The following is a 25,176-nucleotide window of genomic DNA, read 5'->3' on the forward strand; positions in this document are numbered from 1 at the left end:
TGCCAATTTTGGTGACAAAACAAACTTAGCAAAGGAACAACTAAAGCAATGGAGCTAGCATACCCAGCAGAACCCCAACTTGCAGCAGACGTGTCATGTGGAGTCACGGCCATTGATCTTGAAAGTGGTGATGAGGTTGCCGAAGGCAGGACAAAGCTATCAAAGCCAGGCCATCTTGTCTCTGGCAGGTTTGGCTGAGGTGGACTTTTTACATTGAACCCAGCGTCTGCAACCCACAAAAATGTTCAGAGCCTGAAATGCTGCAACAATTCTAAAATACTGGGATGCAGGGACTGACACTCCTCAAGGAATATAATGTTTGTAGAGGGCAATATAATGAACAGCAACACTAGTTTATTTTAACAGTGACAAATGCAAAACATATAATCACTGCACTCTGCCAGTACTGACCTGTTAGGTTGGAATCGAATTACCACTACCTCAATTATCACAATACACTAAGCTTACCCGTTTCAGAAATGCGGAGTAGCTTCATCTGCTTAGGAGTAATTGGCACTGGCAGCTCCCAAAAGTGAGCCCAGGTGTATGAGGCAATGTACACAAGGGAGTTGCAACAAAGTAGTATGCCCAAGACACACTCTGCACGAAGAAAAGAAGGTAGGAATGGTTAGTGCTGAAATATTTGAAGAGTGGATCAACTTACCAGTGTACCAAAGCACTAACCACTCTTCTTCAAAAAACCTCATCACCGACCCTTGGCGCCTGTGCAGAAAGAACAGTAAAAGCTCATGAATTAGCAAGGTTCGTAAAATGCAACGATTCCACAACCCATCACAGCTACGATGTCAGCATATCAATGTAGTATCGATTCCACAGGTTATTTCTGGGTCGTTGAACCAATCTCTTGTCTTAGAACACACTGACGGGCTTTCATTTTTTATTATTACCCATGCCTCTTTGAACAACACCACTATCTTTCAGAGTCTATATCATATTACAACGTGTAAATGGGCCCTATTTGGAATGCAAAAACAAGATAGAACTTAATTTGCATGAGAAACATGTCACTATTGCCTACATGCACGAGGCCGATTTTGGCTGCCGTCAACGGGATGTCAGCGGCATCAGCGCTTTAACATCGGCCTTTTATTTAGTTCGTTGGCACCGCACGAATTTAGCAATTATATTTATATAAGGGAATGGCCAACGTAAGTTATGTATTTTGTTGTTTAAGGTTCTGACTAATGTTGCGAAAGTCGCGAGGCACTTTTTTAGTTGCGGGGTGCTTTTTTCTCGCAACGATACATTGGATTTTTTACAAGTAGTGCTCCAGGAGGGCACAAGTAATCGGCAAACGGAGGCCTCAGGACTCAGGACAGGCAGCACAGGGTCGCAAGGCCACCTAAGGGGCAGTGGGAAGATCAAAACTGAAAGCAGAGCGGTCCATAGCTTCGTGCAGCCGATGCCAGAGCGTGCTTGGGAGGGTCGCGTACTAAATTGGCTGCCTCCTCTATCGAACAGCCAATTTATACACGCCTGGCACAAGTAAAAAAAATAAAAAAAAATAAAAAAAAGATTAGAGAAATACAATCACGCCCAGCCACCAACCTGTGACGCCAAGTACAGCACTACCGCGCCCCACGACTTCTGCAACACCAGTGAGAACCTCACCTGTTATTTAATAAGTGCGCACCGACGGGAATTTACGCGTTATGTATTGCGCCTTTAAACGTACCAGGAATCTTATTGTTCATGGTAAGATGTGATGATGTTAATTTACATCAATAAGCTAGATTTCTAAAAATTCAAACAGAAAATCGAATCATGGGCATTCCTCACAGCCGAGTGAATCATCGAGCAAAACACGCGAAGTGCAGTCAATGACAAGTGTCAAAGCCGACAGTTATAGTGAAACCACGTAAAAAAGTAGACTCGCGTATCAATGAGCACGATAGAAGAGAAAAGAGAGTTGACGCACGCTCTTTTCAGTGCTAGATTTCTACGAGTTCAAACAGAAAATCTAATCGTGAGCGTTGCTCACAGCCGACTGAATACTCGAGCAAAACAAGCGAAAAGCAGTCAATAAAAGCAGCATGACATGTGTCAAAGCCGACAGTTATAGTTCGACCACGTAAAAAATGTACTCACATATCAATGAGCACGATCAAAGCGAGAAGAGAGTTGACACACGCTCTTTTCAGTGCCGGCTTAACTCTTTCCATTGTAGCTTTTCTAGCGAAAATGTCGTCGACCGTCGGCTTTCGGCCATTGATCGTGGAAAGCCGACCAGTCACGCTACTCTGATTGTTACTCATGCTTACAGCTATTTGTAACACTTTCTACCTAAAGTTGGGGACTTCGCAAAACGAGTTTCATGTTCGTTCCAGCTCTCAAACTCTCCAGCGAACACGATGACCACGCTTCGACTCGTGCTTTGACTGCTCCATCTTCCTATGCCGCCAAATTTATAGTGATGCTTACTGCGATGCCTTTGCCCACTCACTGAGCTACAGCGCTCAGATTTATATGAACAAGTTTTTATCTAGGGATCTTATTGCAGCGCACCCACTAAGCACTGGACTTGACATTTTCTCTCTGTCAGAAATTAAGGCAATACATTTCAAAAATCGTGTAAGCAGTGCAAGCGCTTTACAGAAACGAAACCGAAACACAGGTTCGACGCGTGGCGTGGGTATAAGCCAGGGAGGTTAAAGAACCCCTTGGCACAAGATATAGAGAAAGTCATTCTTTCTCTATGGTACAAGACATAATGCATCAAGCTGTCGTGCACAGAGGTAGACATCCTTAATAACATACGTTCACTTCCTTTTGCGTTTGTTTCACTCTTTAGCGAACGAATTGCGCGACTTACTTTCTGCGTTGACCCGGGGACGTTCTTTGTTAGAAGACAACGAAACCAAAACGAGGAGCCCTTTGGCGCGCGTGGTCTACTTCAAGGGGCGATTCCGACAAAGCCAGAAGCTACGCTTCGGCGTAGAAACTGCTGGGCTTTCGGAATTGCCCGCTGTCATCATAGTGGCCTCGAATCCGCAACGCCGCTTGTAACATGAAGGAGCCTCGCAGGGGACATTCTCGGCGCTGTCGCAGCGTTGAATGCCGCAGCGAAAACGCCGCCGAAGAGCACCTCTTCAGGAATCCTCTCAGCAAGGTACGGCAGCATTGTTTTCCATACCTCAGCATGCAGTTATAAGTTGGTTCATAATTTTGGACCTGTTGTGCTGCCGCCGTTTCTTTGATGGACAAGCATGATATGGCCGTCCTGATAAGAATACCAGAATTTTCGTAGTTACCTAAAAAGCGTGCTGAAACCATGGTAAGTGCGATCAGGCAATACTCCTTCATTGTCGGGGCCCCCCTTTCTCTTTTTATTACTTTCGTTTTTTTTCGATGGCACGACTATGCAATAAAGATATCTTCTTTTATCCTTTATATATATATATATATATATATATATATATATATATATATATATATATTCACTATATCAGTGAAAAAATACGCAGAGTGTAATTGAGACCTAGGGGGTTTCTCTTGACTATGGCAGCTATCGGATGCCGTGGTCCCACGAAGGCGTTTTTCTTCACTATAGCCGATAGTTTACTACATGCGGGTTCACCATGAGATTTGACTGTACAGGTGCTACGAGTACATTTTATTACTGAATAGAATGCGGCAGCGATCAAGCACAATGATTCCGCGACGGCATCAGGGTGTCTACCAAGTTGACATTTCCAAATTCCCCGAGTTTTCCAGGTTTTTCCTGAGTGCCATTGCAAATTTCCCTGAGTGATGCAGAACTGTGTTTTATGTCAAGACGGACTGAAACCATACCGCCTGATGCTGTTACTCTCTAGTAAGCACATGAAAAAAATAAAAAAGCGACTTAATCCAATTTGAATACTAAGGAGCAGTGTTTATGTTATTCAAAAACAGAATAGAAGGCAGGGGTTAGTAAAATGCACAGCAAACAAAGTGTCTTCGAAACAAATTGCAAATGGGGTCGGACATTATCAAATACGAATAAAAAGGAGATGCATATAGAAGCAAATATTTTCTAATATGAGCTATTTCTATCAACTGATAGAAACCTCGGTGGGATGAGGCCCGAACTCTGTCACAATTGAGATTCTCTCTCAACAGCTCGTAAGTCAACCTCAACAGTCCTAACATACTCTCAGCCCGCGCACGACGCCCGAGCGTTGTGTTTCACTGCTTTAAACAGTTTATTTTGGTTTGGATGAGGGACACCTGCATCTCGGCATAAGCCAAAACTTTATGTTTTGAGCTCAAGCTCCTTCAAAACGGTGGCAGCAAGCATCTTTTCTCGTTTATTCCTCAATATGTAGGTCACTTCTGTTCTTGTCCGCCTTCCGCCACTCGTTCGCCCCAAGGACCATTTGAAGCATCTTGATCAATTGCACAGTCCACGACCGATTTTTCGAACTCCCTAGGGGCCGCGAAAACGTCCGAAAAATCGGCCAGTTGGAAAAAAATAAATGCGTGTAATTTACTGCCCTTATGGGCTCAAACCGCCACAGGCACGTTCGAAAACGCTCTGAAGGCCTGTCGGTACACATATTAGGCATACCGGTGCTCGTACTCTGACAGGAAATACCGGGTGCCCGGGTGTATAATTAAGGAATACATACTGTGTTCCGTGGCAATAGCCCCTTCCCACGCTTGTTATGCTTCACTGCAATACTTTTCCGTAAGCTTTATCAAGTAACAATTCTGTACAGAGGCGAAGCTGACTTTCAGGAACCGGCATTATGCAGCGCACCGTGTTTTCTAAGTTTCTAAGCCAATCGCGAGGACCACTAAGGTGGAGTCCGTGCTATTGCTGACAGCAGCTAGTTCTTTAAATAAAAAACTCTGCACCCAACAGCAAGAAGCTTCATAGCGAACGTCGAAGCAGCTAGGCCTAGCGTTGCCGCAGTGGTGGCAACGGGTGCCAGCGGATCTGCGTGCGAGAGAGCCGGTTCGAGGTGGCGAAGTAATCAAAACGGCAGCGGTGGTGCCTTTGATTATTGCCGTTTCGGACCTGCGGTCACGGCAAAACGTCCGGAAAATCGGACGGCAAAGAGTTCTTGTATCGGAAATTTCACACTTTCTGATACGTTGACTCTATGGGGTACGTGGCGGTGCCGGGAAGCCGTCCAAATTATCGAGAATCCGGAAAGTCGCTCGTTGACTGTACACTGGCAACTCCTCCTGCCGACGACAGGGCGTCAAAGACAGTGGCGTAGCAACAGGGGGGGCCGGGGGGCCGTGGGCCCCGGGTGCAAGGGGCCAGTGGGGGGGTTGGGGGGTGTCATATACGTCTGAAGACACCCCTCTTTCCGCCGGCTACACCCGGGGAGGGGGGTGACAGAAGACCTATGGGCCCCGGGTGCCAGACGACCTAGCTACGCCACTGGTCAAAGACGATTCATTATGATTCCTGTCTGCTACTCGAGCCAGCATTACCGCGACTTTCGACCCTTTCAGTAAAATTGCCGCTAATTTTCCCTGATAGAGGCCCAAATTCCCTGAGTTTTCCCTGACTTTTTCCAGACTACTCAAAATCCCTGAGAATTCCCGGTTTTCCCGGTTGGTAGACACCCTGGGTATTTCTTTTCACTATATATGCGATAGTTTACTATATGCAGGTTCACACGAGGTTATACTATACAGGCTATCACCTAGACTATCGTTTATTGCTAAATAAACTATGGAGACGATCTGGCACAGTGGTACCGCGGCCGACGGCGAAGCAAGGACGACGAGGCTGGGCTGCTGGACGCTGAGTACGACGCTGGCCATGAGAGCCACTCACAGCAGCAGGTGCGTGGCAGCCGACGACTCACGGTGGCCAGTAATAACAGCAGCTTGGGCAGTAAGCCAAAATCGGCGACAAAACCTAACAACAGCAGCAGGAACAACTGCTCATTGGAGAATTCTGCTTCCTCCACGACATCGCCGCCACTGCACAAGCAGACAGTCGCGGCCAGCGGCGGCTACGGCCCGCGGGTCCGCATCTCCCTGCCAGAGGAAGACCTGAGCACCAGGGCCAAGCAGCAGAGGCGCGCTGTGACCCACCAGCAACAACAGGTGGGCTGTGTGGACAGATCCGAGGCGCCTGCTGTGCCACCCAGACCCACGTCGTGTCAGCCCCCACAGCAGCCCAGCAAAACACGGTCGTTGTGTCCTGCTGAAAGAGCTCGGTACGTATACATGCAGAGGTCCCCATAGTATAGTATTCAACAAAGCATGACTGCAGCTTAAGAAGAATGCCACGATTATGCAGGGCGGCATGCAATGTTGCCTCGAAATGGCGGACAAAAAGCGAGCTCACTATATTTATGAAATACATTGTTACATGTGTACAATATGCTTACTGCATGTGTGCTGCACATATATCCAACTTATGTGCATGTGTTAAACGCAGCCAACAAGCAAACATGCTCGATATCCCTTCAGTTAAGTTCTACAAGGGTCCACCAGGTGGCAACCGCACTGGATTTAGTTCCAGTGGGGGCCTTCAATTTGTCATCCTGGACTTCCCAGGACTGCCCGAGGTGCTGCTTTCAGCCAATGAATAATGGCATACTCAACATCTCCGGCAGTTCTAGGCAGTCCAGGGCGACAAAGAAAACATGTGACTCTAGATTTAGCGGCAAATAGGCCTTGCAGCCTTTCCCATTGAAGGGACCAACATTTGACAGTGCTGGAGATCTACAACTTCCCTTTCGAAAGTAACAACCATGTGCACTTGCTTCCTGCAGGTTATTTCTGCGCAACCAATTGGAGATGCTTCACCACTGTCCAGTCTAATACATGGCAGTGCCCGTCAGGTTTCTCTTGAAATAATGTGTATTCCAGCAATCACACATGGAACTTGAGTGGAGCTTGCGTGATTGCATGATTTACTTGCATGATTGTACTCTTGATTGGCTATCACCTGCACTCCAATGCTACATGCCGAAAAAAATGCAAATGGGCTAATCACCAAAAGCAAGAGCAACCATCTTTTAGCTTGCTGCAAGGCAAGGAATGCATTACATGTGGCGCTACCACACTTGTGCCATACTGCTTGGTGGCAAACTAGAGATACCAAGTTTTTTTATTGAGTACCAATAATGAAAGTGGGTGCATTACATTTTCGTCGACATCTAGGGCCCTCAAACCCTTTGTGTACATGGAAGGGACACAGTGAACACTGGTTTTAAAGCAATGCTTTCTTTGGATTTTCCTTTCACTTCGCATGAACGGCTGTCTGGCTGAGTAAGCTGGGCCAATTCCAGAGACCGTTTCATCAAAGGTATCGACTTGTGGGCCAATACTGACACCAGTGCACAATATATGTCCTTGCAAGCGTTTTAACATTGTTTTCAATGTGGGTTGATCCTGGAGGCAGTGCAGTGTCACAGCAATCACATGTTTCATAGCATTTAACCAGTATAGTTAACCAATAAATGTCCCCAGCAGCATATATCTCAGCACGCCTACCAGGATGTTTGACTTTGACAATTATCCTCCAGTAGTTTTATCCTCCACTTTTAAAATGAAAGCTTGAAAGTCTGCTCATGTTCATATTGGCAGATGTGGCGAACATCGTTCCTGCAGGTTGGCATTCCCGGGCTGCCACAACCAAGAAACAACGTCCAGCCACTCACCATCCAGGGTTCTTACACAGAGCCCTGCTAGAGCCATGGGCGTTCAGTCACTGGATGCCCTGCTTGGCCAGCTCTGTTCGGGCAACTGTAAGATCTCCATGAAGGTAAAGGACAAAGATGGCAAGGTGCACAAAGACAAAGACAAAGACATCAAAGTCCACAAGGATGACGACAGCAAGGCACTTGCCCACAAAAGCAACGACATCTGTTGCATGAAAGAGGCGACTCCGTGCAGCCAAAGGTGTTTTCTTTTTTTTCCATTGCTATAACAGCAACTGCACTTGCAAAATGTTCTAAACCACAATACTTAGTACATGCCTAGCCTCATTATAACGAAATTGAACTCAACACATAATTACCTTCATTATACCTGATATCTGTTGTAAGCATATATTCGTTACTTGCTGAAAGAAATTTTCTATATTTACTTCATTATATCAGTTTATGCATATCAAGGTTCGACTGTAATCTGATGGGGACTGCTAAGTTGCCACTGCTTATGCAATAAAAGTCTTTCAAGATTTTAATCTGCAAATATTTTTGTAGGGACAAAAAATTGGGCTGCTGAGCACTGTGAATCACACATCAACCCTTGTTTGTGACGATTACAGTGCAATTGCAATGTAAAAAAAAATCTTTAATTTTCGTGTATTAGCAGGTCCAAAATGTTACAAGTGAGATTAATGGTAAGAAGAATTATTATTACATTGATCACATAACTCTTTTGCATATTTTTTACTCATAATTGAATGAATGCTGTACTTTTGCATGAAAAATAGCTTTAATTTCTGAAAATGGGCAGGTCCAAAATATTAGAAGTGAGATTAATAGGTATGAAGGATTTTGCTGAAACAGTTCCGGTAGTACAAATATTGACCATGTAACTTGTGCATATTTCTTAACATGGTTGAATTAATACTGTGCTCACCAAACATTTTTCTAGCTGTCAGCTTAACAAGTATACCAGGCACCACCTTCATAGAAGAGTTTGGGTGCGAGCTAGTTGGTACAGGTTATTCATTTCAAACAGCACCAAAAAACACACAGACAAGGAAGAGCACAAGGAACAGCGCTGGTCCTGTGCCCTTCTTTGTTTGTGTGTTTTTTGGTGCTGTTTAACATAAATGACCACCTTCATTTATATGTGCCATTCTTGCTAGCAATATGTCCATTAACACTGTAGAAATCTTTATGTCCCTGTTTGTTAGAAAATAATAGCCACCTATCTGGTGCCTGAAAGTGCCTACAAGCAGTCCTTTCTTAAAGGGACAATAAAGAGAAAATGAGGTTAAAATAAGCTAAGCTGTATCGGCAAACTGCCCTTTTAGAATACCTAAATAGCCACTCTTACCATGACAGGAGGCTTGGTAAGTCAGAAAATACACAAAAGAAGTCGCCGTTTTGCCTGAAAGGCGAAGCATCAATTGTGATAGCAAATTAGTAGACAGTTATATGAAGTAAGGATTGTAGTTTTATCGGCCGTATAAAATTGTAAACATTCATTTACAAACTAAATTAACAAGCATGGAAAATGGGAAAATATGGATTGCATTGTATTCATTTTCTAAGAGAGCCAAAGATTGAAATTGGCAAGTTTCAGGAACTTCTACTGAGCAACAACAGTCCAAGTACAAAAAATGCTTTGAAGTTCGTGACATCATCGCACACACGCACCAGTGCTGTGGTTTCAACACAAAAATTAAATATTGCAGTTTTGCCTTCATTTTCTCTTCTATTAATCAACTTCTTATCACAAAGTTCACAAAACTAGATTTTAAATAACAATTAACATTCTAAACTGATTTAGTGTATATCTTTAGTGTCCCTTTAACAACCTTCACATATTTTGGCAATGCTTACTGCAGTCACTGGAATACCTAGCAGTCATCACTCAGTTCTTTTCCTAACTTTACAACTGATGTGACGATCCACTTGTCATGCGCATTCTACATTTCTCTTCTGCAGTCACTTTCCTACCAGCTTCCCAACCAGCATAGAGGTCCTCATGACAGTGAATCACTCATGCACAACGCATCGATCACTATCGGAACGAAGCCTGCAGCGCGACAGCTCGATGGTTAGGTAATGTATGCACTTGCTTCTGCACAAACCAAGGCCAATCTGAATTCCATCCCTCTGTGGGAGCAAGGAGTGTGGTCTGATTGGCTGAACTGGGGAAGCATGTGAGGCAGTTAAATGTAGTGATGAGAATCATGAACGACACTAGCTGTCAATGGGAACGACATGCCCTGTGGCCTCAGATCAGTAAAGGCAGCGGTCTCAGACAGCATACCTCTGCAACTGAATGTGACATCAGAAGGCAGACTTGCCAGACCATGCTATCCACAGTAAAAAAAAGAAAATTTGATCCCGAGAATTTAACATCTATGATTGCACTTTAATGACATTTTCAACTTGTCTTTCTGTTTGTGGTAGATAAAGGATTGAACCCTTTAAATCCTAGAAAAAATATTAGCAAGCATCAGAGTGCCCTAAATAGTTTATTATAAAGAATGCTTCCATGAACCAGGTTCTGCTTCATTACGCACAAGGCGGGTGCGTCAGACATCATGATACACTGGCTCACTCTTTTTCTACAGTCGCTGCGGCAGCTGCACATAAATGCAGCCAGAAATGCAGCACCTTTGTGAATTTTTTCTAGGAACAATGTCATAATACCTAGCCTTAGTACTACACGTCAGCATATTTTGCTCTATGTCGTGACCTCACTATACTGTCGATGTATTGTCCACCACTTTGAGACCAACTTTAGAATTAAATTAAACTATCTTATGTTTCACAACCTTTATACTTGCTAAGTGCCATCCTTTTACATGCATGAGATGTGTGGTAGAGTTTCTACAACTTCAAAAATGTGTAAGCATTCCTTAAACCCTGTAATGCCAAAACATAGTTGGCCTTGTGCACTTTTACTTTTGGCCATGAAGAGTGCATTTGCACACACGCAAAAAACAATGAAATGTTATTTTAGATTTGTACCTAATTAGTACAGTAAATAATTCATTACTGATTGGTTTTCTGAACTACTCGTAACTGAAAACTCACTCTCAAAATCACGACTAATAGCGCAGTTTCCCTTGCTTAAAACCTTTCTGGTTCGAATTTTATCACTGAAGAAATTTATTGTTCTTGACAACATTTCAGAGGCTTTTCTCATAAATTGTAAATTGGAGGCACTGAACGGTCATCTTAAATCCTTAATTCGCTATCATAACTATCGTAGCCACAAAATGTTTGTGTCGCGTGGTTAGTCCATTTTTGTGTCACCCAAGGCAAGTCCGAAACTCAGCATGATGACAGTGTATGGATATTTGCAAAATATCAAGGAGAACTACATTTGTGTAACACCAAATTGACAGGTAATTGTTAATTAACGTTGCCGACGCTGAAATTTCTCAGATTACTTTATTATTAGTTTTGCTATATATTGGTCATTTGTGGAATTGTCAAACAGCAGGGCATAAAAACAGGGACAAACGTAGAGACGTGTGTATATATATATATATATACAGAGGAATTCCGGATCAAGCTAGAGAACAGGTATTCGGCTTTCACTCAGGAAGAGGACCTTAGTGTTGAAGCAATGAACGACAATCTTATGGGCATCATTAAGGAGTGTGCAATAGAAGTTGGTGGTAACTTGGTTATACAGGATACCGGTAAGCTATCGCAGGACACGAAAGATCTGATTAAGAAACGCCAATGTATGAAAGCCTCTAACCCCACAGCTAGAATAGAACTGGCAGAACTTTCCAAGTTAATCAACAAGCGTAAGATAGCTGACATAAGGGAATGTAGTATTAATAGAATTGAGCATGCTATCAGGAATGGAGGAAGCCTCTAAAAGCAGTGAAGAAGAAACTATGAATAGGCAAGAATCAGATGTATGCATTAAGAGACAAAGCTGGCAATATCATTACTAATATGGATAAGATAGTTCAAGTGGCTGAGGAGTTCTATAGCGATTTATGCAGCACCAGCGACACCCACAACGATAATGGAAGAGAGACTAGTCTAGAGGAATTTGACGTCCCACAAGTAACGCCGGAAGAAGTAAAGAAAGCCTCGGGAACTATGCAAAGGGGGAAGGCATCTGGGGAGGATCAGGTAACAGCAGATTTGCTGAAGGATGGTGGGCAGATTGTTCTAGAGAAACTGGCTACCTTGTATACGCAATGCCTCATGACCTCGAGCGTACCGGAATCTTGAAAGAACGCCAACATAATCTTAATCCATAAGAAAGGGGACGCCAAAGACTTGAAAAATTTAGACCGATCAGCTTAGTGTCCATTGCCTAGAAAGTATTTACTAAGGTAATCGCAAATAGAATCAGGAACACCTTAGACTTCTGTCAACCAAAGGACCAGGCAGGATTTCGTAAACGCTACTCAACAATAGACCACATTCACACTATCAATCAGGTGATAGGGACATGTGCGGAATATAACCAACCTTGATATATAGCTTTCATTGATTACGAGAAAGCGTTTGATTCAGTCGAAACCTCAGCAGTCATGCAGGCAATACGGAATCAGGGTGTAGACGACCCGTATGTAAAAATACTGAAAGATATCTATAGCGGCTCCACAGCCACCGTAGTCCTCCATAAAGAAAGCAACAAAATCCCAATAAAGAAGGGCGTCAGGCAGGGAGATACGATCTCTCCAATGCTATTCACAGCGTGTTTACAGGAGGTATTCGGAGACCTGGATTAGGAAGAATTGGGGATAAGAGTTAAGGAGGGACACCCCACTTAAATTTTCATTTTTTATTTGTGGCCACAATTTGATAAAACTGCCATCACTTATGTATTTTGACATGCTGATTTCAAATATTCAGTTGGTTTTCCCATGCAACAAGTACTTTTCAAAATATAAGCAATTCATGTTTTTTTGTATGGACTAATTTGGAGGCAAGTTCTCTCAACAATGCTGGCTGTTAATGAAGGAGACTGGCACATCAAAATGATGTTGAATGATCAGAGGTTGCAGTGCTACAAGAATGAATGTTCTAAACTGATTTATGCCGAAGTTACAGCATGTCAAACTTTTGTAAGCAGAAGGCATTAGTGTAACCCGGAAGATATTGTTACTTTTTCAAAATTTCTGTAATGATATTTGTTCACATTTTAGGCCTACTGCACTCCCATTTTGTCCACCTTTCTGACGAAAAAAGAATTATTGCAATAAGATGAGTAGAACCAGAGATATTGTCACTCCAAAACTACACTACCATCAAAAATGTCGTTTTGAGAAAACGAGAAAAAACATTTCAGGACATGTTCATGGTGATTACGGCAAATGCTTGAATACTAAATTGATCAAGGATGATACAGGGGTCCAACCAGGCAAGAATGAAACTTTCGCTTCTTTAAGGGGGGACACTGTAATTCAAATAATGTTCATGATGTTTTCCATCAATATTCATTAAACTTTCCATTCTTGTGAAGACCTTTGTGCTGATTTCAAATATGTAATTTTTTTCCAATGGGCCATTTAGTTCTGAAGATAAATGAAATTAATTGTTCATAATTTGCAGAAATAGGGGAAAAAATGCGCTACGAAATTCGTATTGGCACATACCTGGGTACTAGAAAACATAAGGAACATAATGGTAGGAATACTATTTTGATATATCAAATATTAGTAATTTTATAGCAATTCAATCTTTACTGTTCGAATTGTGGCTACCCTACTGTCTGATCTAAAGCAGAATTGAAAATTTTTAAAGCAGAAATTCCAAAATCTGACCCTACATCGTGTACAAGTGAAAAGTCGGTGTTTTGAGAAAACGAGAAAAAAGGAATACATTCACTTTTAATCAAAGGTACAGAAATAATTTTGCATTATTTTGCAGTGAAAGTGGCTAAAAGCCACCAGGAATGTAGTCGCTCTGACCACGGCCACCCAAATGCGGCAAAAACATCGTTTAGCGCCGTTCGCCGATTCCCGGTGGCTTGCATCGCGCGCGCGGCAAGCAAGCTTGTTCACGCGGGTCGAGCTCCATGCCGACGCGATATCGCCGCAACACGCGCACGTGATAACGATCTTTATGGCGAGGCCAGATTACCGTTCGCTTTTGCCTACTGCGACGCTGCCGCCGCACACCTTGCACTTGACATCAGTCCGTTCACGGAGTCCTACTGAGGAAAGCGAAGCCTGCCTCGGCGTCGACTGGCGCGGCTGCAACGCCGTCGGCGCGAGTGAGCAAATCCAACACCCGCGTTGTTGCTGGCGTTGACGCAAGAACTCGAAGTTTTTTTTTGAGCATTCATCTCCCTCTGCAACAAATCTGCACGTTGCAACATTGCAGTGTCACGCCGAACGCAGCCGCTGTCCGTAACGATTTCACTCATTTGTGAGCTGGCTAGGCCTACTTCGGCATCGTCCGCGGTTACGGCATCATTTGCGGTTGGCGGCGAGCTACTCTCGATGCTTTTAGAAGGAATGGAGCGCTTTTGAAAGTTATAAGCTGATCGCTTCTTCTTTCTGCCGAACTTGTGCCTCGTGGCGAACTTTCCCGGTGGATGGGACATCCTTGGGCATGTGCCAACAAACCTACGAGACGCGCAGTCGCGTCGCCTGCGGAGTGGAGCAGACGATGGGAACCTCGCGCAGCCAACCACAGCACGCGTATTTGGTCACGTGCGCTAGTCAACGAATCGGATCGCGCGTTCGGGCTTTTCTTTCTCCCCGGATTTCAATGTCACTGGCGTACCGACGGAGTCACTTTTGGCGGGAAATTAAAGAAGGAAGGTTCCTCTTTCCAACGAGACCAAGATGGCTGCGATCGCGCGCGTAGAAAAAGAGCTACGCGCCGCGATAAAACGGGCTGTTTTTGCGCGGAATTCAGCTCACAGTGATGTTACAAATTGATATTGCGGACGAAATACTCTTCCCCGAGATTCGAAACTTGGTGAATTAAAGGAATACTAGCTGTAGATATCGAAAATTTTGTTTTCAAAAAATCGATTTTTTCGCGATTTTTTCGCCGCAAAGAGCCGTGTCCCCCCTTAATGGAGAATACCTTATTAACTTGCGATTCGCTGATGATATTGCCTTGCTTAGTAACTCAGGGGGCCAATTGCAATGCATGCTCACTGATCTGGAGAGGCAAAGCAGAAGGGTGGGTCTAAAAATTAATCTGCAGAAAACTAAAGTAATGTTTAACAGTCTCGGTAGGGAACAGCAGTGTACTATAGGTAACATGGCACTGGAAGTGGTAAGGGAATACGTCTATTTAGGGCAGGTAGTGACCGCGGATCCGGATCATGAGACTGAAATAATCAGAAGAATAAGAATGGGCTGGGGTGCGTTTGGCAGACATTCTCAGATCATGAACAGCAGGTTGCCATTATCCCTCAAGAGAAAACTGTATAACAGCTGTGTCTTACCAGTACTCACGTACGGGGCAGAAACCTGGAGGCTTACGAAAAGGGTTCTACTTAAATTGAGGACGACGCAACGAGCTATGGAAAGAAGAATGATGGGTGTAACATTTAGGGATAAGAAAAGAGCAGATTGGGTGAGGGAACAAACGCAAGTTAATGACATCTTAGTTGAAATCAAGAAAAAGAAATGGGCACAGGCAGGACATGTAATGAGGGGCGAAGATAACCGATGGTCATTAAGGGTTACGGATTGGATTCCAAGGGATGGGAAGCGTAGCAGGGGGCGGCAGAAAGTTAGGTGGCCGGATGAGATTAAGGTTTGCAAGGATAACATGGCCACAATTAGCACATGACCGGGGTAGTCGGAGAAATATGGGTAAGGCCTTTGCCCTGCAGTGGGCGTAGCCAGGACGATTATATATATATATATAGACACACACACACACGTCTTTACATTTATCCCTCGTTTATTACGCCTTGGTACTTGACAACCACGGATAACCAGCCTGCACAAATCCTACAGGAATCATTGCTCTAGACAGGGATTAGGGAGAATTCATGAAACATCATTTTGAAGAACTTATCAGAGCATATACTAGTATATACGCAGCACAGCGTACATGTTGGGCATTACAGGTTTAACCCTGTAACGTGAATCAACACAGCAGCGTGAAGCTCTGTCCTAGTTCTGTTTTAGGTCACAGAGGCACATATCATGGTCACAATAAGGCTTTAAGTAGAAGATAGACGGGGAAAAAATTATGGGGTTTTACGTGGCAAATTCACAATCTGATTGTGAGGCACGCCAAAGTGGGGGACTCTGGAAATTTGGACCGCCTATAATTCTTCAACGTGCACCTAAATCTGAGTACCTGGGTGTTTTCGCATTTCACCCCCATCAGAATGCGACTTCCATGGTTGGGATTCGATCCCGCGACCTTGTTCTCAGCAGCTCAACACATTTTTAACAGGGAGAGGCGGGCTAATTGGTTGTTGATATTCAAATGCATCATGCAACAGGGCTAATGACAAAGGACAAAGAAGGAAACACACAGGACAGGCGCGGATGTCCGCACCTGTCCTGTGTGTTTCCTTTTTTGTCCTTTGTCGTTTGCGCGCTTACATGATGCAGCCCAACACCATAGCCACCAAGCAACCACGGCGGGTAACATAGATGGGATCCAACGTTCTGTACTAGGGTGACAGATGGCACAGCACTGCATGCTGCTCGCCATCCACTTGACAGCAACATTATCATTAGCAATGATGCGTACAAGTTCTGAAGTTTGTCTCGGCAGGACTTTTTTCAACATGCTGGCACAAGCATGCAGCAGGCGAGCACTTTGTCAAGTATAAACTGTGGTGCAAAGGTACCTTGCTAAATCGTGGTAAAATACATTTGCAGTACAGATAGGATTAATAAATGTTTCAAGTATACAACTGTAAATTTCGTTAAATTGAGGTTCAGCTATGACACTAAATTATGCTGACTTCTTTATGTATGTATAACATTGGTGGCTTGAATACAAAGAAAGGATTCATTACATCATGCATTTGTTTTTTGTGAATGGGTTGCATGGTACACTTTGACACACTAGGCTTCAAAAATACCAATGCTAGAATATGCTTACAAATCCATGTTGCAATCAAGTCATCAGTAAATATTGTGCTTAGAACCAGTTTATTCACACAACTATGTTTCAATATATTGTCTCAGTGCACTGCACGTAATAAGTGAAAGAAACAAAATTAGGTATCCATACACTGAATGAGCATGCCTTCATGTAATAGAATAATGAGGCTAAACCATACTGCACAAGTATACTGTGAACAGAGCCAATTGGTGAATGCCTGTCCCAGTCTTGAAATTGGCTACAGCTTCTATACCAGCCAGAAAGCATGAAATGATGTGCCTGTAAAACTTCACTCCCTGTGTTACATGTGGGTCGTTTGAATGCACCAATCTTATGCAGGTCATGGCAAAACTCTCCTACCAGTCTTCTAGCCATCGTACGGAATATTAAACTAAAGTACACTCTCAACCATGTCCTTAAAAATTTTAACACTCTGGCTATTTCTGTCCGTAAAACAAATTTTGTTTCAATACTAAGACAGTTCTGTATTCATCATGATTGCTTTTGTGGTAAGTGAGAGCCATAGAAGCATTGATAGTTGAGCTAATTCATATGTATATATTGTGGCTAAACAGTGCAAGGAAACACACCAAGGTGAAACGGGAACAAAAGGTGCAGAGCATATTGCAACTGCTCCCACTACTTATGCCGCACCACTATTCAGTACACACAGTGGCACAGGGAATTGCGTGCTTGGTTAGGTTTTGTATGTAGATAACACTCCAAGCTTCATTGTGCTTTTCTCTGCAGTGTGGTGCACTCCAAACCAGGCCACCAAGACATCATCTCCATCCCCAAGTCCCGCTTCATCGTTGTGGCTGCACTACTTACCTTTGTGATGGTGGCTTGCTTTTGCATCACCATCTACTCTTTCTCAGTACCTGCAGGTGAGTTTTCTTTATGCCATGCTTGATGCTGAGTGCATGCTTGAGCATAGTGCCAGGAGTGGTATGCTGGAAGAGTTGTTCGTTGGGCTAGTTGGATTTCCATAACTGAACTAGCAACTTAGTGCAATAGAAAAGCGGTATGCTTGCATGCATTAGCTTATTGCAGAAAGTCGCGCTTACATTTGAGAATACTGGCACTAACAGCCACTACAGGAAGTTCAGTTAGTGGACTGAAATGTTGTGAATGTGCACAGTTAACAAAAATTTCACTTGCTCAAACGGTTAGAGCTCCAGAAGTCACACACACCACTTGCATTTCACAATACTGAAATCGTTTTCGTGTTTGTGGTAGCCAGCTGTGATCATGACCAAAGGCACAAATCTGCTACGACTGCAAGACTGTGACTTAACTACACAGTAGACTTCAATTAATTGGACTCCGGTTAATTCAATTTTTCGGTTAATTCTATCCTGACCAAAGGTCCTGGCCGGCGCCCATGTAAATCTATGGGCCCAAACTTATGTTATTTCGATTCTAAAATTGGCCTTCGCCAAATGATTAAAACTTACCAGTCAGCATTCACCTGCGTGACCCCTATGGTGACTCCAATAGCTGCTCCTTTAGTGACAGCATGTCTCGGCAGAACTCAGGGGACAGTGAATCCGTTGAACGTATGTCAAACCTCCTGTCAAAAACGCCTATTCTTAGTCTGTCCTTGGAAGGTTTTTCAAGCAATAACTGTACTTTAAAATGTCCGTTTACAGTATTTAACTCATTTTAATGCACACATTTTTTTTTTCACAAGAAACCTGGGCCAGCAATTGCCTTCGCGGCAATCGTATGCTTTGACACACATGATGTAATGTGGTGAAGCTGACTCTAGGAAACCAGCCGCCATTGCGCAACACATTAGACCCTTGCCCATTTATTAACACAATAGCGTTAAGGGCCCCGTGTCGCAGAAAATCGGGCATCAGCGTCCCGAGTTTTGCATCCAGCGTCAGACGTCACTATGGCAAAAATTTAACCAAATTCCGAAGCACACATATCCAACCAATCTTTTACCACCACCAAAGTTGCTCATACCTTGTCTTTCATTCTTTACAAAGTTATTCCTTAGAATTTTGAGAATGGCAACTTAGAAACAAATGTAATGGGAAAAAAAAAACACTGACAGTGCACATCTTTTATGCTATCTCTTCTCAGACTGAAATATTAAATGTGCGAAATAATAACAGGAGATCGACCTATGCAAGTGGCCGCGTTCCTACCAGAAAGCTTCCCTTCGTGCATGGCGTTCACCGCCAGCGCTTCCCGGTAAACATTATGGTTACATAAGCTGCAGTTGCCGGGAAGCATGAAAAACAGTCAGGAGTCTTTGAGTGCTATCGCGTTCCACTCTTAAAGGCGAAGCTGAAGCGTCCTCCATTTTTTTTTGCTAGGGAACTGGGTGCACGTTTGATTTTCTGCTTTGTTTAGGAGCTTTAATATCATTTCTACATTGGTTTTGTACTTTGGACACATAGAAAGTGGGTGCGCATTTGATTCCGGGGCGTGTTAGAATCGGGCAAATGCAGTCAAATGAATCAGTGGTGTGTTTTGGCATTTTTTTGTGCATCTTCTTTAATTCTACCCTCTGCATAATTCAAATTTTGTTGGTCACATCAGGGTCGAATTAACAGAAGTTGAATGTATATGTAAATTGGAAATGCCTAGACGCTGTTGCAAATGCTCGCATTTTTTGTGATAGGTTCACTTCAAGCAGTCAGCACTGTGAACCATTTTGCAAGCTTTCGCTTTCATTTCAGAACACAACCACTTGCATGGAAATGAATCCACCAAATCAGCAAGCCCAAGCCAGAATGTGCAATCTTCGTCGACCTCAGCTATCACTGGCAATACCACTACAGTCACCATTCCAGCTGCCACATCAGCTGCACCTCGAATAGTGCAAGCCCAGTACGACGCCCTACTACAACATCAACGGACAGACAGTAATGGTCTGTCAAGTCGGCCACGTGTTGTGATCTTGTAGTCTAGAATGCCATTTAGCTCTGGAAATTTGTTGTTTAATGGGGAGAACAATCTATTGATGGGGAAAGACTGCTTTATGAATTAGTTAAAGCACATGCAAGGAAGGGCAAAGTGGTGGGGGGTAGGGAAGGAATCCGCTATCATGCTTCCGTAAAGAAGACCTACAGTGCTTCACTACTGATGAGGAAGGTTGTTGCCACTACAATTGTACCGCTTGCAAGATGTCAATAACACAAACCCCAGCACTCATGGCTGGCTATTAAGAGATGCATGAACATAAAGTAGAAATAACTTTGACATCGGTGTTTCCATAACAATGGAAGTGGAACGATTTCACTGCGAATGATCTAGACACGATTACAGGTGCAAGAACCCTCAGTTGTGATAAATAAGGCGTGTCAGAAATCCGCACATCAGTTATGAATAATGTTAAAGTACTATTCATATGTCTTACATAGCTACAGCAGCTATCTATGGTTGTGTCATGAGCATTTCTAGTGACCTTTTACCCAGAAGGGCTACGTGCAAGCATTTCTGTGGAAATCTCTTCAAATAGCACAGCACTTCTTTCCTCCAAGCTTTTACGCATAAATCCACATTCTGTACGCAACCAACGAGACTTGCACATGAAGTTGATGCTGCGTTGGGAATAATGATCAAAACACTTTTTGAAGTCTTTGTATTCACCTGCTTACATTGCTTTCTTGAAGAGATGCAGAACCTGGCTTTACTGATTACTGCTTTGGAACACTCTCTGCTTGTTTAAGGAAAGGGATTACATTTTTTTCCAGAGACAACTTTCACTGAAAGCCAAATGTTTGTTTCATTTTCTCTCACACCCAAACCACGAAAGTGATGACGTGATTGAGTGAAGACCAAAAGTTTGCAATCTTCTCAACAGTACTGGTCCTGTTTCAGCAAGAACAGCCAATTCACATCTTCACAATTGCAGCAGACAATCAAAGTTTAGACTTTCAGGCTTCCATCTTCCATGCTTGAGTGATGATGGCTGTGAGGACAAGATTGCATGAAGTCCAAGATTTCATCTCACAATCTTGGTCTTGTTTTGGCAAGAAAAGCCAAGAAGATTGGCCAAGCTGAAATTCATTCCTAGCATGTTATGCAATTCCTTTTCTGACAATTTTTTACCATCAACAAATTGACTAGCTCTGGCCAGCCACTACCACATTTTGTAACTTTAGATTTCATTGCTTTATGTGCCTGAAAATGTTGCAGCACGTCTTTCTCTTTCGCAATTTTTACCAGTTGTACTAAACTTTTGCGCTTAGGTATTCTTAAAGGGGCCCTGAAACACTTCTTGAACATAGCAAGATGATGTTGCCAATCTGTTAATTAGGCTTCTGTGAACATGTGAGCCAAATATTATTGCACCGCATGCAGGATGGAATTTACAATCTTGTGTCAAAAGCAATTAAAGACCACTTGCTCTCGCTTTCGCAATGTCATCATGCAGCGTCATCGCAAGCTGCTGGACCCATAACTGTTATTGGCCGATTTTGTGATCCCAAGAACATTCTTAGCAATACAATTATTGCTCATTTGAGTTAAATAAATGAGAAATACAGTCGAACCCGGGTATATCGAACCCTGATAAAACAAATTATTGTGTATAACAAACAGCTGTAAAATTCCCCCAAGAAATTTTGTATCAAGTTTTTTATTTTATATGTTGGATTATTGATATATCGAACTACTTTGCAATACCCTTCGAGCTCGATATATCCGGGTTCAACTGTATATGTGTCTGCAATGTCAAAAAAACAGACACCATTTCATCTTTGCATTGTCGATGACAGTTGCGCGTTGCTGTGCGTGGCCTCCGAGATCAAAATCATAGCCTAGATACAGCAGCCGCCACAGGGTGCCACCACAAGCCATCTCGCATTCAAACACTGAAGAGGGCCAGCGGTGCATTGCTCCCTTGCACCCCGTGCCGTCTCCCCTGTGTAGCTTCCAGCGCACTAGCGGAAATGAAAGGAGAGAAGGCTGCTCATCGGTCAGGCACTATGTCTAACTTCACTTGTGCTTCAAGGATTCGAAAAATTTTTGTGGCATGAGATTTTTTTAGACAACATAATTTAATAGCGATGTCATTCTATCACTAGATCAGTGGTGGAACAGCCATTTGAAGATATGGTGCAAACTTCAGTGCAGGCAAAAAGCTAATTTGGAGCAGCGTTGAAAGTAGAGTGCTTGGTCTCAGTGTTAACTTAAAATGGTCAGTAAATATAGCAGGGCCGGTTTATTGCACATCAATGCAGCATCCAGGACAAAATTACCTGCACATATCTGCATATATTGCCGCATAAATCAGCTTCTATGATTTTGACTTGCAATCTGCATGTTCGCCGCACTTCAAGTGAGCAAGAAAAAAGTATCACACAAGGGCATGTAAAGAAGACCATGCCCTATAGGTCTTGCACGCCTAAACCGAAGTTACCATGAGAGGCTTCTTTACTTCTAGCATGCAATATCTCACATATAAATTTGTGTGAGACCATGTGAAAACTGCTTAAATTACAGCCATGCAATCTGCTCTTTTGACCGTGCAGGATTGTAAGGAAGGCCCTGTCTAATAGTAAATTTGTGTGCCAGTGGATGGTTATGTGTATTACAAGGTATTTCTAAAGTGGCACTGCAAATAACTATGCCAGACAATGTGCAACACGAGATTATTTCAGGCTTCTTTTTAATCTGACAGCCCCCTTTAGTGAGCTTTGTGCCACACTAGAACGAAGAATATAGAACTGCAGCACAAATGGCACAAACAACAAAACTGGACAGCGGTAGTATATTGGAAACTCTGCCAGAGAGAAATGCAACAAACTACCAAAAACAGCAAATGGAGGACCTGATGACATTGGTTATTGTAGGGGTTGAGGACGGACTTCGGGATGAAAAACAAACTTGAGAGGGTTTATTTTACATTATATACAGAGAGGTGAGAGTCAAGTAACAGTCGTACAGTCATTACAGGCCGGCAGCAACTCGGACGCTGCGGCCCGCAGCAAGAAGTTCGAGAGAGGTGAATCAGGGAATGCTCTGGGATCCTCTAGAATGCTTCTTTTAAACCCTTCGAGGACTGGAAGTCGCGTCATGTTCGGCCAATGGAAGAGCCCGCTCCGATGACGCCACCTTCGGCCAATGGCAGGCTCCCGTGCGGTGATGTCACACCCGGTGGCTCTCTGCGGTCTTGCCTTGCTGACTTGCAATGCGCTTCTTCAAAGGCGGAGAAGGGGGACGATTGGGCTCCATTGTCCGAGGGCTCACCTGCTCCCGGTGGTACGGCCCCGCTGTGGTGGCAAATGCCTTCTTCAAAGGCGAAGAAGGGGGACGCTTGGGCCTTCCCGGTACATCACAGCCGTCCGGTTGTCACGGCGCATTACCGCCGTCAGGCCGTCCCGGCACAATACCGGCGTCTTGGTTTGGCACCCACTTTACTTTCAACAGTGCTGGGCTATCCCCTCGCTTTCTGGAAGAGTCAAGCAGAGAATAGCTACCGAGGGGCACACGAAGTGGGGGCCGCCAACTTGTTTGCACTTGTCGTGCCTCAGGAATGTGTCATCCATGCTTCTGCATTCCTTACGTAGCAGTGGCGCGATTCGATGTGGTCTGGGGAACTCGAAGTAGGCTCAGGAAACAGCCCCATATCTAACATTATATCCATGGTGACGACCATTCAATTGGCCTCCAAGATGGGGTTGATGGCGCGCTTTAGGTTATGGTTTCAGTTCTATTAATGACGGTGCATGAAGGAAACAAAGCTTTTGGTCTTGTGCTTCTTTGGTGCGGCGCAATTTCCTGCTAAAGTGCCATTTTGGAGAAGGATGATGCACAGGACTGCTCTTGGCACAATTAGGCACAATTGGCGCAGCTGTTCCACTGCTGTTAGGTGTTTCAGGGCACCTTTAAGAATGGCCCATTCCACATTTCAAAGCTTCAACCTGGAAGTGTAGCATGGTCTATTAATATTGAGTGTGTCTTTATATGGGACCTTTAACTCGGTCTGCCAATTTTTTTTATTCAAATGATATCTCATGAAATCTTATGTGTGTTGAGAAGAATCACAATAAAGCGGGACAGATGCTGACTAAAGCTAGATTGAAAGGCAACAGGTTAAAAGTAGGGGTGGGCAAATATCAAAATGTTTGAATACTAATCGCATACAAATACGTAGCTTTGAATATAGAATAATGATAGGCAGATGCATTTATTCGCAAGTTTAGTTATTGTAACATCTTGGAACATCGCAGTCACGTTATCAGTGGTAAAAGACTAGACTAAAAGATGGTGCAATATGACTCAGGTTAATTTGGAAAATGGAGTAATGCCCACTAGATGTCTGTTCTCGCCAACCTGTGCCTTATTATGCAAATCAAATGCCTGTAAACTCAGAGGCATTTGACCCTGCGCCAGCCATCACTCATTGCATTTGCTGTCAAGCAATAGGCTCAGGAGTGGGGTTGGTGCTGCGGAAGTAAGAAATGGGAAAGGCAAAAGCCGCATTTAAAAATTTAGGTGGTGCTGTACTGTTTGGCATGATCATTGCTTAGAAAAGAAGTGCAACATTGTCTTTCCTTTTTCCTATGTTTTGTGCAACATACAAGCATAAATTCTGCAGCACAGCTTGTGCAGCAAACCCCTTCGTTGTTTTCCTGAATTATGAGACCTCTGACTGACTCACTGTTGTCGAGGCACTGCACTTGCAAGAATATGGCACAACCACCAATATAATACACAAGGTATACTGCATCATACTACAAAAAGAAGGGCTAGGGCACCTTCGCTTGCATTAAAAAGAAATGTTTGGTTATAACTGCAAGTAAACGTGTAATGCATCCATACTCATTTCGAATAGCGCCTCATAGCATACTGCAATGCACACAGGCATGGTGTTGATGACCATCACAGAATGCCAGTCACCTATGAGATCTGTAGTACAAGTCTTGGGTTTCACTGAGTAGTGGATCAGTTGTCGCTCTATCCTGTTGTAACCAGCATGCAATATGCTGCATAGAGGCATGATGTGGGCATGCAGTGGGGAGCTGGCATATTTGCAGTGAGGATGCATGGATGGGCACCACTGCTGAGGATTGGCCCATTGTATCTATACTCACAGAAAGAGCATTTTTATTGCAGTTGGATTCTTTTGCACAGTTGCTCCCATCCCCTTTCATTTCCCTCTAAGTGCACCTGCGCTGTCCATAAACCCGTGCCCCTTGCTGCAGGGAGGCTGGCTTTCACTATGGCTGAGTGCACTATGCATGCAAAATTTTGCCAGCAGCACCAAATCACAAAATTCAGCACAAATTTAGACACATATTCTTAAGTTAAATAGAAACAAATGCCAAGGACTTTGTTTACTTCTGCACAGTCACAAATATATCTAATTTGTTTTGAATATTCGCATCCAACCGAATACTTTAAAATTTCGAATATGTAGTTTTTGAATCGAATGTGAATATTACAAATATAATATTCAGTGATACCTTACATTTTTTAATATTCGTACTATATCCCTAGCCAAAAGCATTTCCATTGCACTCGTGTC

At 43.5% G+C, this 25,176-nt stretch overlaps 2 protein-coding genes across 2 annotated transcripts in view; one reads left to right on the top strand and one right to left on the bottom strand.

Annotated features, from left to right (window-relative positions):
* Positions 1 to 2,418, bottom strand: part of LOC126527041 (transmembrane protein 209) — a 37,769-nt gene extending 35,351 nt beyond the window's left edge. Inside the window, exons 1-4 of the mRNA XM_050174755.3 lie at positions 2,110 to 2,418; positions 665 to 723; positions 469 to 600; positions 64 to 226 (exon numbers count right to left, since the gene is read on the bottom strand). Of these exons, the coding sequence (XP_050030712.1) occupies positions 64 to 226; positions 469 to 600; positions 665 to 723; positions 2,110 to 2,276 (521 nt within the window). The 5' untranslated portion in view covers positions 2,277 to 2,418. The remainder of the gene's footprint in view (positions 1 to 63; positions 227 to 468; positions 601 to 664; positions 724 to 2,109) is intronic.
* Positions 2,419 to 2,584: 166 nt separating this feature from the next.
* On the top strand, positions 2,585 to 24,270 carry LOC126527047 (uncharacterized). The gene is made up of 6 exons (XM_050174767.3): positions 2,585 to 3,130; positions 5,713 to 6,185; positions 7,588 to 7,878; positions 9,603 to 9,719; positions 17,433 to 17,569; positions 19,379 to 24,270. The coding sequence occupies exons 1-6, from the start codon at positions 3,029 to 3,031 to the stop codon at positions 19,603 to 19,605; spliced, it is 1,347 nt and encodes a 448-aa protein (XP_050030724.1). The 5' UTR covers positions 2,585 to 3,028; the 3' UTR covers positions 19,606 to 24,270.
* Positions 24,271 to 25,176: the final 906 nt, after the last annotated feature.

Source organism: Dermacentor andersoni, chromosome 9 (genome assembly GCF_023375885.2).
Source record: "Dermacentor andersoni chromosome 9, qqDerAnde1_hic_scaffold, whole genome shotgun sequence".
Lineage (NCBI taxonomy): Eukaryota > Metazoa > Arthropoda > Arachnida > Ixodida > Ixodidae > Dermacentor > Dermacentor andersoni.

Excerpts from the sequence above, each read along its gene's own strand:
- LOC126527047 (XM_050174767.3), top strand. The coding sequence starts at position 3,029 with ATGAAGGAGCCTCGCAGGGGACATTCTCGGCGCTGTCGCAGCGTTGAA. Across the intron at positions 7,879-9,602 it reads GCGACTCCGTGCAGCCAAAG|TCACTTTCCTACCAGCTTCC; the intron begins GTGTTTTCTTTT and ends TCTCTTCTGCAG. Across the intron at positions 9,720-17,432 it reads CGCGACAGCTCGATGGTTAG|TGTGGTGCACTCCAAACCAG; the intron begins GTAATGTATGCA and ends TTTTCTCTGCAG.